Genomic DNA, 12994 nt, shown 5'->3' with positions numbered 1-12994 from the left:
ATCCCTTCCTGGTCTGTCATCATACTTTGTGTCTTGCTCCCAGGAGCTGCATTGCTCCTCAACAAATGTGCAACCCTCTGCAGCTGCACAGCCATCTACTGCATCAAGTTGTGTTCCAAGGCACCAACTGATATTTGTATATTTGGAACAAACATTTGTCTGTTACAGGTGTATGGCAGATTACTTTTTATTGCTGATATGATCCTGGTAAGGAATGATCACTGGACCCCTCACTGTGTGGTCTTCTGCACAAACAAGACCTTTATTTTTCACACTTGGGTTTCTATTTTTCCCTCCTAGTAAAAATCTATGGTTATGAGTGTGCGTGGGTTGCACTGTTTCCGCTGTGACTGAAATGGGACCATTCCCACACTACTTGAAGTTTTACATTCTTGGCTCCTGAGATTATTTGCAGATAGCTGTGGCCATGTCTTCCTTTGATTAAGATGTTCTTATCTTAGGTGAGATATGGAGTACTTAATCTTGCAACATTTCTGCTACTCCCCCAGGCAGAGAAAGAGAGAGAACACGGGAAGAATGACAACTTGTACTTTCAAAATCACAGCCTCATAAGGACAACAGTTGATAACAAGCCCAAGCAAAACCAAACTACTGACTCACCCTCCTCTCTCCTAGCCTACTGGGAAAGATTTAGGATTTCTGCACAAATAGTAACACTGGCTTCAATGAGACCCTTTTTTTGTCATTAAAGGAATTGATGCTTTTTTAGACTATGCATTTATTGTAGAAATTTGTCTCTATTTTTTCCCCTGAGCCAGGCTGCATTTATCAGCAGACCTGTGATGGAAAAGGGACATATATTTCCTTGTGTGCTTCTATTAATATAGGAAATCAGGAACTGCACATTTCACATACCCATACCCTACAATAGTGCCCTGCAAATAAAATTATGTCTGTGATTATGAGTTGCAAGTGCTTTCTAGCAATAGTTAGATTTTAGGTTTTGAATGAAATGCCTCTTTTTCTACCAAAAAGGTAAGACAGGCATTCCACAGAAAAAGCAAAAAACCCATCCAAACCAAACCAAACCAAACCAAACCAAACCAAACCAAACCAAACCAAACCAAACCAAACCAAACCAAACCAAACAAAACAAAACAAAACAAAACAAAACAAAAAACTCCATAGAAATATTAATACAGATAGTATAGATAGGACATAGATTTATACATGTGATATCCTATGTGTGCCTTCTTAGTAATTTATGGGCAGGTGAATAAAATCACAGAATCATCTTTTTTCCAAGCCTATATCAGGTTTTTTTTATTAGAAATATATGTTTAGCTGAAAGTAAAGTCCAAAACCTACTGTTTAAAGGTCAGAACTGCAAATCCAAGAATGCTTCTGAATTAATTAGAAGGCATTAAAGTTAATATTGCAGGTGCAAACCAGATCCAGACCACTTCTGTATATGCCCTAGAGGTAAACTTAATCTCATTTTTACCGTGTAAAGGTTAGGCAGTGAATCTCAAATGGTCAGGTAGGCTCCTTAGCTGTAGCAGTAGGCAGAAGTAAAGCACTTCATGGTGTGATTCATCCAAAACTGAGGCATGTGTCTGAGAGAAGGATGGCATATCTCCCTCAGAGCATGTCCCTCTCTGTGCTCCAAAGAGAATGCAAGTGACTTTCTTGCAAGATAGATCCCACCATTGGAAATGACATGTTACTTTTACACTGCCTTACTTGGTGCTTACTAAAGCTTAATCTTCAGTATCTTCTCTATCCTTTCCCTGTAGTGTGTAGGCTTCTCCATTATTTTACTGTGTGCTGCTCAATTTAGCATAGAACACTGAATTTATTAATTTTCAGTGGGATTCCCTCTTGTTCTCAAGTACAGTATTTGTTAGCTCTTTACAAACAGTGATTAAAATCTTTAAAGACGTGTCAAAAAAGGAAGGCATTATTATTACCTCTTCTTTTTACAAGGGAGGAATTGGAACACCTAGATTAGAGCTTCCTGCACTTCAGGTATGCATAGACTGATTTTTCAGTGCTTACAGCAGTATCCATCATTCTGGAAGTGTGAGACAGCCTGTTGTGACCTGGATTGCAACTGTGAGAGCCTTCTGACTTCTGCAAATCACCCTTTCCCAGGTCTTTTGTTTGCCACTGTGAAAAACTATAACCTTTTACTCCAGGTAACACTGTTAGCAGCAGCCTTTTTCTGAGACAATACCACTTTGGAATAATGCCACTTCAATTTACGTGGCTGGCCCACAGTCTGTAAGGTGTCATTTAACCAATTTCACTGTAAGAGCATTGTTTCTGGCACTGCAGATCCATTTTAGTTCAGGTTCTGCAATGATGGTGCTGCAACAGAAGCAGCTGAGCCTTAGCCAACAATAGCCTCCTCCATTGCACAGTCATAACAAATTCCCACAGCACACACAGGCCATTCTTTGCCCCAAGTAAGTCAGGGAGTCCTGAGAGGAAACCACAGGAATCTGTAATCAGGTCACTAAAAGAGCTTATGATCATATTGAGAAGGAGGCTGGAGTAAGGTTTCACAAGCAATTTGAATTTACTTTATCACTCTTGATTTTGCAAATGTAGGTTTCTTCTAAAAATTTAAAAATATTGGCATACACTATATTGAACAAGTCAGCAACGGGAGAGGAGAGGTGCCCCAGAGTGAAAGCTCTGCCTGGGTCATCAGCAGTGGTAGGTGCTTTATCTGGCATGCATCCAGCAGCTAAGCTCACACTCTAGGTGATGACAATACTGTCATCTCCTGGGCGCTAGAGGGGGATGGATACACATGCTTTGTTGGTGGATTTTACAGCTGGAGAAACAGTGCTTCTGTTTTCAATCCCAGAAGCTAAAGAAAGTGGTGACAAGCCTTTCTTCATTGCTTCTGTCTCCATGCCTCTCCCTCTTTCTCTCTCTTCTTCTTTTTTTTTCCTAGAGTAGGGCTTTTCTGTTGTCACCCTCTTGCCTTCTGTTCATTTCTGTCTCTGCTTCTTCATTCCAATGCATTATTTCCATTGACTTCTAAAGGTTGTCTGGTGTTGTGCCTTTCCACCTTCCAGTGAGAGCTCCTGTTTTTGCTCCTAACCTCTGCTCACAATCCCTCACCTTTCCCATTCCTGCCAGGTTCTTGTACCTGCGCAGCCTCCAACTTTATGTGACACTTAAATACAGTAAATACAGGTTCTTACTCTGTCCTCAGCAAGACAGTGGTATCTCAGTCCCTTTGGACAGGACACCAAGATAAGATCTGTTGATCTTCTGAAGAATCATGTATTCAAATCTCTGTGAGGTGAGATCCATGAGTATCAGATCTTGTGGGAGTTCCATTTGAAGCATAGTGTTTGCCTTCATGGTAGAAGGTGATGTCATCATGAAATCCCAAGGCACTGACCACAGTCTTCCATGTGGAGCACTAGGCACTTTTCAGACATGGTTACATAGACTTGCAGCAGGCTAAAAGAATCATCTGCAAGTACAGCATTGTTTTCCAGGTGAGCCAGCCCATGGGAACTTGTTGGCATTGTGCCCTCCAATTCAAGGAGAGCTGAGTTGAAGCTGCTGTACAGCATGTAGATAAAGTCAAAGACCTTGAACAGATTTTGATAATAAAGCTGTGAGCAGAGACTGTCTGGTGTGCTCTCATTAGCCTGAAATTCAGGTTACAGAACCATGAACCATGTCCTGGGTTCAGGTTGTTAGAGTCATTAAGCAGGCCTTTGACTTATGAAGGTGAACTGGATTCTACATAGAAAAGAGCTCTATTTATAAGCTGCTTCTATGCCTCTCTCCTCCTTTTTTTGTTCGGTCTTTTTGCTCCTCTCTCGAAGCCCCCATGACTGTTTTTCATTATATATATTTTCTGTACATTTTACCTTTTTCTAAAATTCCTCACTCCTCCCACAGAGGTGAGGGTATTGCTTCCTCTCACCACACTCTTCAAACCAGCAGTGGGAACACTGAGATGAGAGCATAGTCCTTCTTCCCTTTCCCATTGCAGAAGCTGCTGCATGTGCAAGGCCAGCTGAGCCCTTCTCCTTCCACCTTGGCCTGTGCTGCAGTGTCTGGGTGCAAGTGCAGCATCTGTAGTAGAGGTAGAAGCTTTTAGGATTTGGGAGGTGTTTAAATGCATATGTCTGCTACCAAATGATAGTGTAGATACCAAATGTACAAATGCCAGTTTGAGCTGTAGTCTCCTTGCTTAAATCTTCAGAAAAACAGACAAAAAGCAAATGTCTGAAACTAATGTTTTCATTCAGCATCACAAACAACTAACCATGGAGTAGCCTGTTGTCCTGCACCAGCAGATCTGTGGCAGTACTACCGAACCATTCTAACAAAAGAAAAGCTACTGAAAACTTCTACTCTGAGGGCTTTCCATGGAAAATTTCAGTCCAAAAATCTGCAGTTCTGAAAGACTGTTAGCTTAGGGACATAGGAAAGTGAGTTGTGTTTACTGTAGAGGTTATTACTTCCATGATCACTACTACCCGGGGGCTTAGTTGATTTGTCTTGTTTGGGGTTTGCTTCTTCCCCTTTATTTTTGCAATTTACTCCTCGATTAACAGAGTAAGAGAAAAATGTGTGTTCTTTTGTCAAAACTGATAGGTACTAAACTATTATTATTATTTAAACTTCTTTTTTCTTTAGTTGTTTGACTTCTAGAAGTCCTTTCAACATCCATCTTTGTTGATGCGCAGTTTTTACATAAATATATTATGTGTATATATTTACAAATTCTTTTTCCTTTGACTTTAGCTTGACATTCTAAAGAATTCTAAGCTATCATACTCCTTGTTGTGCTGTCTGTCTACCTGTCTGTCAGCCCTCATTTGGTGAATTTGGGCCCCCTTGTCAAGCAAAACTAGGCTGGATCACTACTGAAAAAACTCAGAATTTAATTCCCTTAAGTTTCATGGAAACCATTGGGAGAGGAGTGGGACAGGAAATGGATACAAATAGTTTCCCCTGTTGCAGCTAAAGTATAAGCTCAATGGTTTTTTCATCCTGACAGATGGGCAATCAGAACATGCATCACTTGGCACCCACCCCAACACGTGCTGTCTCTTCTCCAGCCAGACGAGTAGGAGACAGGGACATTTTTGGGACATGCCATAGTGCATTTGGAGGTGGAGATGTGGAACTCTTACAGTGGGAGATGTAGGAACAGATTGTACACATCTGTAGGAAACTGTATTTTAGCATTTCTGCTGTCCAAGGAATATCTGACATCTATTTGGAAGGAAGTGAGGGTAATTATAGAACGGTACAGGCAGGGCTAAAGGGAAAAGGTCTTAAAAGTGTAGGAAACTGGGCTACATTAGTTCTGCTGCTTATGGCATGACACTGTAACTTTCAGCCTTTGTTATTCCCATTCTGCAGACAATCCTGAACAACGGCTTTTGTCCAGTCAACAAACTTTTGATTCATGTTGTTTTGTTCCTTACTTAGGAAAGGACTTCATAAATAATGGGAGAGGGATTTAATGCCCACAGTTTGCTGCAAGACTTAGAAAAGAACCTATAAGAAAGCAGTTAGTAAGGGGGAGCTCCATCCAGCCAAGGACTAGAGTTCTCAGTGGAACAGAAAAAGGATTGGGATCAGGGACTGACAAGGAGAAGGAAGAATTTATACTGATTTTACCATTGACCAGCCTTTCATGTATCTATCTTCAACTGAATAAAATTTACTATTGCCCCTGTTCCTTAAAGCCAAATGCATAAACAACTGTAAAAATGCTCACTAAAATAATACAGCTGAACCTAGCACAACTGGAAAGTGTTCTGGTGCTCCTAGACCATCTTTAAATACTTAGACTGAAGGTTTTTTTAAAGCACATTTTTAAAGCACTTTTTCTTAAATGAAATGCTTAATTTTCTCTGCTGTTAATTCTAAAATGTTACAAAATTACTTAATTGTTGAAGGATATATGGCTTACAAATATGCATCAATGATTCGTTTGAAATATATTTATTTAGCTCATAACATTCTCTCATCTCTTCAAAATGAAATATTTTAGCACTCAGATGTCATTTGTTTTCAAAGCCAGTCTGGCTTGATATGTAGGGTTTCTATAAGTAGTACATTTAGGGTGGCCTCTCCTAGGATGGGCCTGAAGAAGAGCTCTTCAATAGCATCTGCATCAATGTCTCGAAGAGATGTGATTAGCTGAAGAATCAAAGCAAACCTGCTGAGTCTTCCATGGAACATTGTTGAGATAAACTCCATCAGGGCTTTCTGAGCTTCCTGCTGCAGTGACTGTACATAAGGGAGACATTTCAGGACACAACATTCTGTCAAAACAAAAAGTAAAATAACAAATCCTAAGTAAACATTTCTGCCCTTTGTAATGATGGGTGTCTGGATTTCTGGCTTATAGCACTATTTCTCTATAGAAAAAAAATAAACATTTTCTAAACATACTTTTTGGAAAAAGAAGGTATGTGTAGCTCAGTAATTTGAATGAGCACTGGGCAGCATTGTAAGCACATTCCAATCTAGCCCATTACATTAAAATCCAGCTTTGAAACGGTAACAGCAGGTAATTTTGACTCAGTACAGATGAAGAAGTTTTGTAGTGTTGTCTACCACCAAATGATGCTGAGATAGTAGCCTGGGCAGATGGAAATATTCCAGCTCTAATCTACCCTACCTAGGTAACATCAGGAGATGGAGAAGATGGTTTGGAGCAGCAAGCAGCCTCGCAGCCTGAAGACGTAGGTTTACGGTACACCCAGCCCCATCTGCAGCCTATTGTTGCCTCTGCTTACTAGACTAAGCTGGGGCACTGTGGTTCACCATACTATCTAGGTATTTTCATTTACAGTCTAAAAAGAGCAAGAGGAGTGCCTCAGCAAGAGGAGTGCCTGAAGGAGAGGTCTTTGCCCTATGGAGTCATGGTCTTGAGCCTAATCACTTGTCTCCCATAGCATGTGACCTGCTGGCACACTGAGGGTGTTCGTGAGTGCCAGAACTCAGTGCTGAGGACACCCTGTGTTCATCCTTTGCCTCTTGAGGGATTGCCTTGTCAGGTAGCTCACAAAAACCTGTGTCCTCACGTCTTCACTCTCTAAGGATATATTTTCTCTCCTAGAATTGCTGCAGTCTGAACAGAGGGTAGAAGATGCTATTTGGCATCTTTTACAGTGACTGACTCCATACCTCCCTGGAACAGAATCGGGACAGCTCACACCAGGTGTGTTTCACACAGGATCATTCATTGCAGTGTGAGGCGTTCAGCATTCTTACCTAGTGCCCTGTACCAGGGCAAAACCAACCTGGTTTGGTTTCCTTCAGTTTGTAACTGGCTGACTACTGTCAGCCTTCAGCAGCTCTCCTCTTCTTAGACATCTCTGCCAGAGGAGAAGAAGCCCTGGCCAAACCTGCAACCAGGCTAGCCAGAAATTAGGAGTTTGGAAAACTCATCATCTCCCCCAGGATTACCAGCAGCTGCAAGCTGTGAGGATGATTCCAGATGTTAGATTTTCATGGAAAGGAAATTGTTAGGATTTTGTGGATTCAGGATGAAGTTGCAATAGTTTATATCTTTTCAAATATGCTTAATTTCCCCATTTGGTCTTCTTTTCTATGTAACCAAACACTGGTTTTAATTTACATGTAATGAGACACTTCTTGTTCTGAGATCTGTTGTAATAATATTCAGTCAAACACATGTTTCCAGCTGAACTGTAAACCTCTTAAGAGTAGCTTTTTTTAACAGAAGCCCTATCACAGCCTTGATGGAGTTTTTGAATATATACGCACACATAAATATGCAAATGTATGGCATTGATATAATAACAGCACCGTTTTCCACTGTTTCCATCTCTTCACTGTGCAGTCCCAATTGCTCTTCAGAAAACTGTCAAAAACTCAAAAATGTTTTCACCTCACTCTGTGCTGTTCCTATGTGGCAGAACAGTCCTATCTGCTCCTTCCTTTGACTTAGTGCCTGTGTGCAAGCAGACAAGGCCTTGCAGCTGGAGCCTTCACCCACAGATACTGAGACAGCTCCGAAGCCACCCAGCCAAAGCTCCCCTGGGCAGAGTGGGGATGCCAATATGTTCTGGAGAGTCTGGATTCTGTTGATGCAAGGTGCCAGTTTCTCCTGAAGGGCTGGTGCACAATTTCTTCTTTACTAGTTCTTGCTGGCCCAGATGTGGTCAACCCAGCCAGAGCCTCCCACAAAGAGGTGCTGCCCAGATTCTGTTGTCATTTCCAGCTCTGGGGCCCGCAGCATAAGAAGGACGTGGACCTGCTGGACTGACTGCAGAGGAGGGCCCTGAAGATTATCAGAGGGCTGGAGCACCTCTCCTTTGAATATAGGCTAACAGAGTTGGGGTTGTTCGGCCTGGAGAAGCAAAAGCTTCGGAAAAGAGCTTTGGAAAAGCTTAGAGCAACCTTCCAGTACCTAAAGGGGCTTTATAAGAAAGCTGAACAGGGATTTTTTACAGGGGCTTGTAATGACAGGAGAAGGGGGAATGGCCTTGAACTGAAAGAGGGTAGCTAGGCTTAGGTCAGATGTGTGGGCAGAAATCCTTTACTGTGAGAGTGGTGAGGTGTTGGAACAGCTTGCCCAGAGAAGTTGTGAATGCCACAGCCCCAGAAGTTGGCCAGAAGGCCAGGGTGGATGGGGCTTGGAGGAACCTGGTCTAATGGAAGGTGTCCCTCCCAACAGCAGGGGGGTTGGACTAGATGATCTTTAGGGTCCCTTCCATCCCAAACCATTCAATGATTCTAGTAGGGGCACCTACACTCCATCATGCTGCCTCTTGCCAAATGCTTTTTCCTCTTGCCAAACTCTCTTGCCCAAGGGATTTTTCTAATGATAGTAAGCACAATGTCTGTGCCACAAGAGATCACTCAGGATACAAGCAAAGCTTTGCATAGTTGTCATGCTTCTTTATCCAAGCAATGGCAGTTACAGCTGCATGCCTGGATGTCCTGTTGAACTCCAGCTTACAACCCAGCTCTGGACTGCTCTGGACCTGGCTCTTGCCCATTGCCTCAGTCAGTTTTTGTGGTCCTGTAGGAGAAGGGAATACAGGTGACCTCACCCCTGATAAGTAACAGCTGTGTTAATTTACCAATTCAGCCTCACCCCTGATGAGTAACAGCTACGTCCAATAAGGATGACTGAGATGAAAGAGGGGGTTAGCTGGTAAGGGGAGGATCATCATGGAGGAGGGACCTTGAGGAGCATGAAGGACAGAATCATGAAGCAGGATCCTGGGGAGAGAGAATCCCTGCTGTGAGGTCAGCCTGGGTCTGCAGTTTGAGCCTGTTGTTGGAACCTGCAGTCACAGTCTAGCTGGGTAAAAGCCTGCAGTCAGAGTCTGCAAACTGATACCTGCAGTCACAGTTTAGCAGGAAATAACCAGCAGCCAGAGGCTGCAAGGGAAGCTACAGTGGGAGCTTGCTGCAACCAGAGTCAGTGAATGGTTGGAGTTAAGGTGACTAAGCCATGAAGAGGAATAAACCAGGACCTTTTCTATGCTGTGTTTAACAAGAAGTCTGTGCCTGGGCTCATTTTTACCCTCTAATAAGAGGGCTGCCGCAACAGTCCCAACAGAAGTAAAACATTAAGGGTTTTAACAAGTCATTAAGGTGACTTGTTTCATATGGAGGCTTAACTGAAGCTAAGCTTAACTGATGTTCCCCAGGCTGCCTTCTGCAGCTTATGGAAAAATATTCCAGAGAATAGGGTCATCCCACCTAAGAGCTGAGTGTCATTCCTGCAACTGTGGGATGTATCTGCAGACAGCATCAAGGGCAGTTGGCTCTCTCATACAGCACCCTGGGGAAGCAGCAGGCCTTAGAAGGCACAAATCCAGAACATAACCCTGCTTCTGCTACTTTGTCCTTAAGTGAAAATTGCATTTTACCCACAGAAACAATAAAAATGCCAGCTAGTTAAACTGTGCAAGCTGCTGAGGCCTTTCTCTCCTTATCATCCTCCTGGATATAACCAGTAGTCTCTTTTAGCCTGATTTTATTATGAAAAAAGCTTGCACTGAAACGAACTCTTCTGGTTTGATGCTGTGGTATAGACATTCAAGGCAATACCAAGCGCATCTGGATGACATTACATCTCAAGAATCAGAATTTGAATCCCATTGGAAACAAACATAAAGTCACACAGCCTTTGAGCAGCCTATAAACCATCCACCACAAGACATATAATGGAAGAACTGAAGCATTCAAGTATCCTTTTGGTGCAGTCCCAAGTACAGCACTCTGCTGACAGCGCAGCCAACAGCAGTGATTGCTGTGGAAGGAGCTGGGGATGTGAGCCAGAGCAGGCTGGAGTCAATAAGTCTTTCCATTTACTTTAGTGTACTTAGAGCTCAGCTTTGAATGAGTCATGCACTCCATGGTGCTGACCGAGGCAACCTTCCTTCCTAAGGAGCCTGAATTTGGCATCAGAAGTGAGAGGATGCAATCAGCAATCTTAGTTTGCTCTGTGACTGCTGTCCCAGGCTTTGAATGCAGAGATACTAAATTACATAAATAAAGGATATAAACACATAAAAGCTGTGTAACCTCAACACAGCATCCTTTTGCCTCCCTGATGAAAATCAGATGGTTATCTTCTCCAGTGTTCTTGTTGCTGAGGAAGCCTTTGTTAAAATACTTCTAAAGCTCACATCACATACCCATGTACTATCTCTCCTTTGCTGTGATGTGAGGGTGAGGCTGTTGTGTTACCTTTGAACTGGCAGTCGGTTTGAAGTTACACACTTAATTCTTTATGACTTAAAATTTGTCTAATGGAGGTTGTTCTGGCTTACAGTGGGTGACCTACTGCACATATCCGAGGAACTAAAATAAACCACATAAGGGAGAAAAACTGTTAAATCATGGAATATAGGTTTTTGAGAACATTTAACTATATTCATAGAAAAGAGTAAAACTAAACATTTGTCTATACATAAATAAAAATATCAAATATCTTTCTAGATACATAATCATTTGTGTAATTTCTGGGAGGACTTACCAGAATTAAAAAGAATAATTCCTTTAAGATAGGCATATTCTTTTGCACTTATGTCCAGGTCCCAGAATTTCCACAATAAATTCTTCATCTTCTGAACTTCTGGTAAAGATGCTCCTGATGATGAGCTGCCCAGTTCATTCATAGCTGCTGAAGATTGATTGAGGAGGATTTTTTTCAATAAACTGGTGGCTGGAATCTCTCTCAGGTCAAAATCCATGCCTTCTTGTGCCATGCCCAGAACAAAAAGAGGGGCCCAGTTCTGTTGTATGAGTACAAATTGATCCTCCCAAGGCATGTGATAAAAAGAAGGTACGTTTCTAATAAAAGTTGAAGTCTTCAACAGCACTTCAGAAGCTCTTCTGCATGTGGCTTCTGGTGTTCTCAGGACAACTCTTCTCCTGTCCAAACAAGGGCAGTCTTTGCTTCTTGTGGAGCAGTGGGGACTGCAATGCTGCTGGTGCCACTTGGTCTCACTTGCGTGCTCTTTGTGAAGGATCTGGTACAGGATGCTTTTAGAATGGTGTATCTCACACTGGCATTTCCCACATTTCTCAGCTGGGATCTTGGTGGCCATGGAGGCAGAGTTCCCTGTGGCAGGAAACACCATGTCTGGAGCTATGTGTCAGCAGCAGGGGAGGGCATTCCTGCCACACAGGGAGGCATTGTGTGGTTATATACACATGGGCAGGTGCTGAAACGTCATATGACCCTAATCCATAAGGTTACCTTGAACTTTATTTGCACCAGTGTGTTTTGAATGAGGTGTGGCTGCAGGCTGCTGGTGTCCCTGGGCTGCTGTAGCCCCAGGGAAGTGGGTGGCATGTGCCAGTCCTGGGGATAGAAATCTGTGTTTCAGAATTACCTCATACTTCTGTGAGATTTGAGAGAAACTTCAGGGAAGGTCATCTGTTGGAGCTCATGACAGTGTTTTCTCTTGCATTTCACAAATGATAACTTCAAACACAGAATGTGAGGGCTTAGAGTCATAGAATTGATTAGGTTGGAAAAGACCTTTCAGATCAAGTCCAGCCATTAGCCCAGCACTGCCAAGTCCACCACTAATCCATGTCCTCAAGTGCCACATTTACATGCTTTTAAGTGCCTCCAGGAATGGTGACTCTACCACTTCCCTGAGCAGCCTGGGAATCTGGGCCTTGATGTAGAACAAAATGACACAAGACATCCAGTACAGTTTCCTCCTTCAGAATATTTCTCCCAGAGAGGCTGTGTAATTAAATTTTCCCCATAGAAACTGATGAAGAAAAAATGGCAATTCATACTACTGTACATGTGAACTTTTGTAGTGGCTCAGGAGGTGAATGATTGAGTTGTCAGGACTCTTCAGTCAACCATCAGGGAACACTAGGTAGCAGGAATGAAAGGAACTCAGCCTTAAGAAGACACTGATACTTCAAATTTTTGTTACTTCACACTCTCTTGCTTGCTCTTATATACAGGGGAAAAGGTACTAAGTTTTTTTCATCAAGCATGATCTTTATGCATTTCTACCGTCTCTTAGCATGTCTTAGCAAAAATTGAGCATTAAAAACAACAGCTTGAAGGTCTTCATCTGCCAAATCTTCAAGCCTTTGTCATGTAAAGGCCTTCCCCACCATCAGATGCATAACTGCAAATTTGTGTTTTGCTACACTGGTTTTGTTGGGTTTTTTTCCATGCTGGGCCATTTTAAAAATTACATTTATTTACCTCTTCATGATATTTATGTTGTAAAATGTTCCCCTTCTGAGGAGGCAAAAAGTGGAGGAAGAGATGACTGCTCCAAAGTTGAGAAATTTAGGAGTGTAGTGCTGCTCAGGTGCAGCTACTACTAACTGCTGTGGAGGTTCAAGGCACACACAGCCCTGAATACCTGGTGGTATTTGCTTGTCCACCTCTCCATTCATTTAACAGCTCCCTGTTGCTGTCCATTGCTGGGATATCAAAGATCTTTGTAAGTTATGTAAATGGCACAGCATCAGAGTAGTCCCCAGAAAGTCCCATCCTTCTTAT

At 42.5% G+C, this 12994-nt stretch overlaps 1 protein-coding gene across 1 annotated transcript; it reads right to left on the bottom strand.

Annotated features, from left to right (window-relative positions):
* Window positions 1-5969: 5969 nt before the first annotated feature.
* On the bottom strand, window positions 5970-11613 carry LOC134547707 (nuclear receptor subfamily 0 group B member 2-like). The gene is made up of 2 exons (XM_063391844.1): window positions 10985-11613; window positions 5970-6281 (listed from the first exon to the last, which is right to left on the bottom strand). The coding sequence occupies exons 1-2, from the start codon at window positions 11589-11591 to the stop codon at window positions 6028-6030; spliced, it is 861 nt and encodes a 286-aa protein (XP_063247914.1). The 5' UTR covers window positions 11592-11613; the 3' UTR covers window positions 5970-6027.
* Between the last annotated feature and the right edge of the window lie 1381 nt (window positions 11614-12994).

The sequence above is a fragment of the Prinia subflava genome, chromosome 2 (genome assembly GCF_021018805.1).
Source record: "Prinia subflava isolate CZ2003 ecotype Zambia chromosome 2, Cam_Psub_1.2, whole genome shotgun sequence".
NCBI classification, from domain to species: domain Eukaryota; kingdom Metazoa; phylum Chordata; class Aves; order Passeriformes; family Cisticolidae; genus Prinia; species Prinia subflava.
The sequence above is the reverse complement of the archived record's forward strand: the minus strand, read 5'-3'. Positions and strand labels throughout refer to the sequence as shown.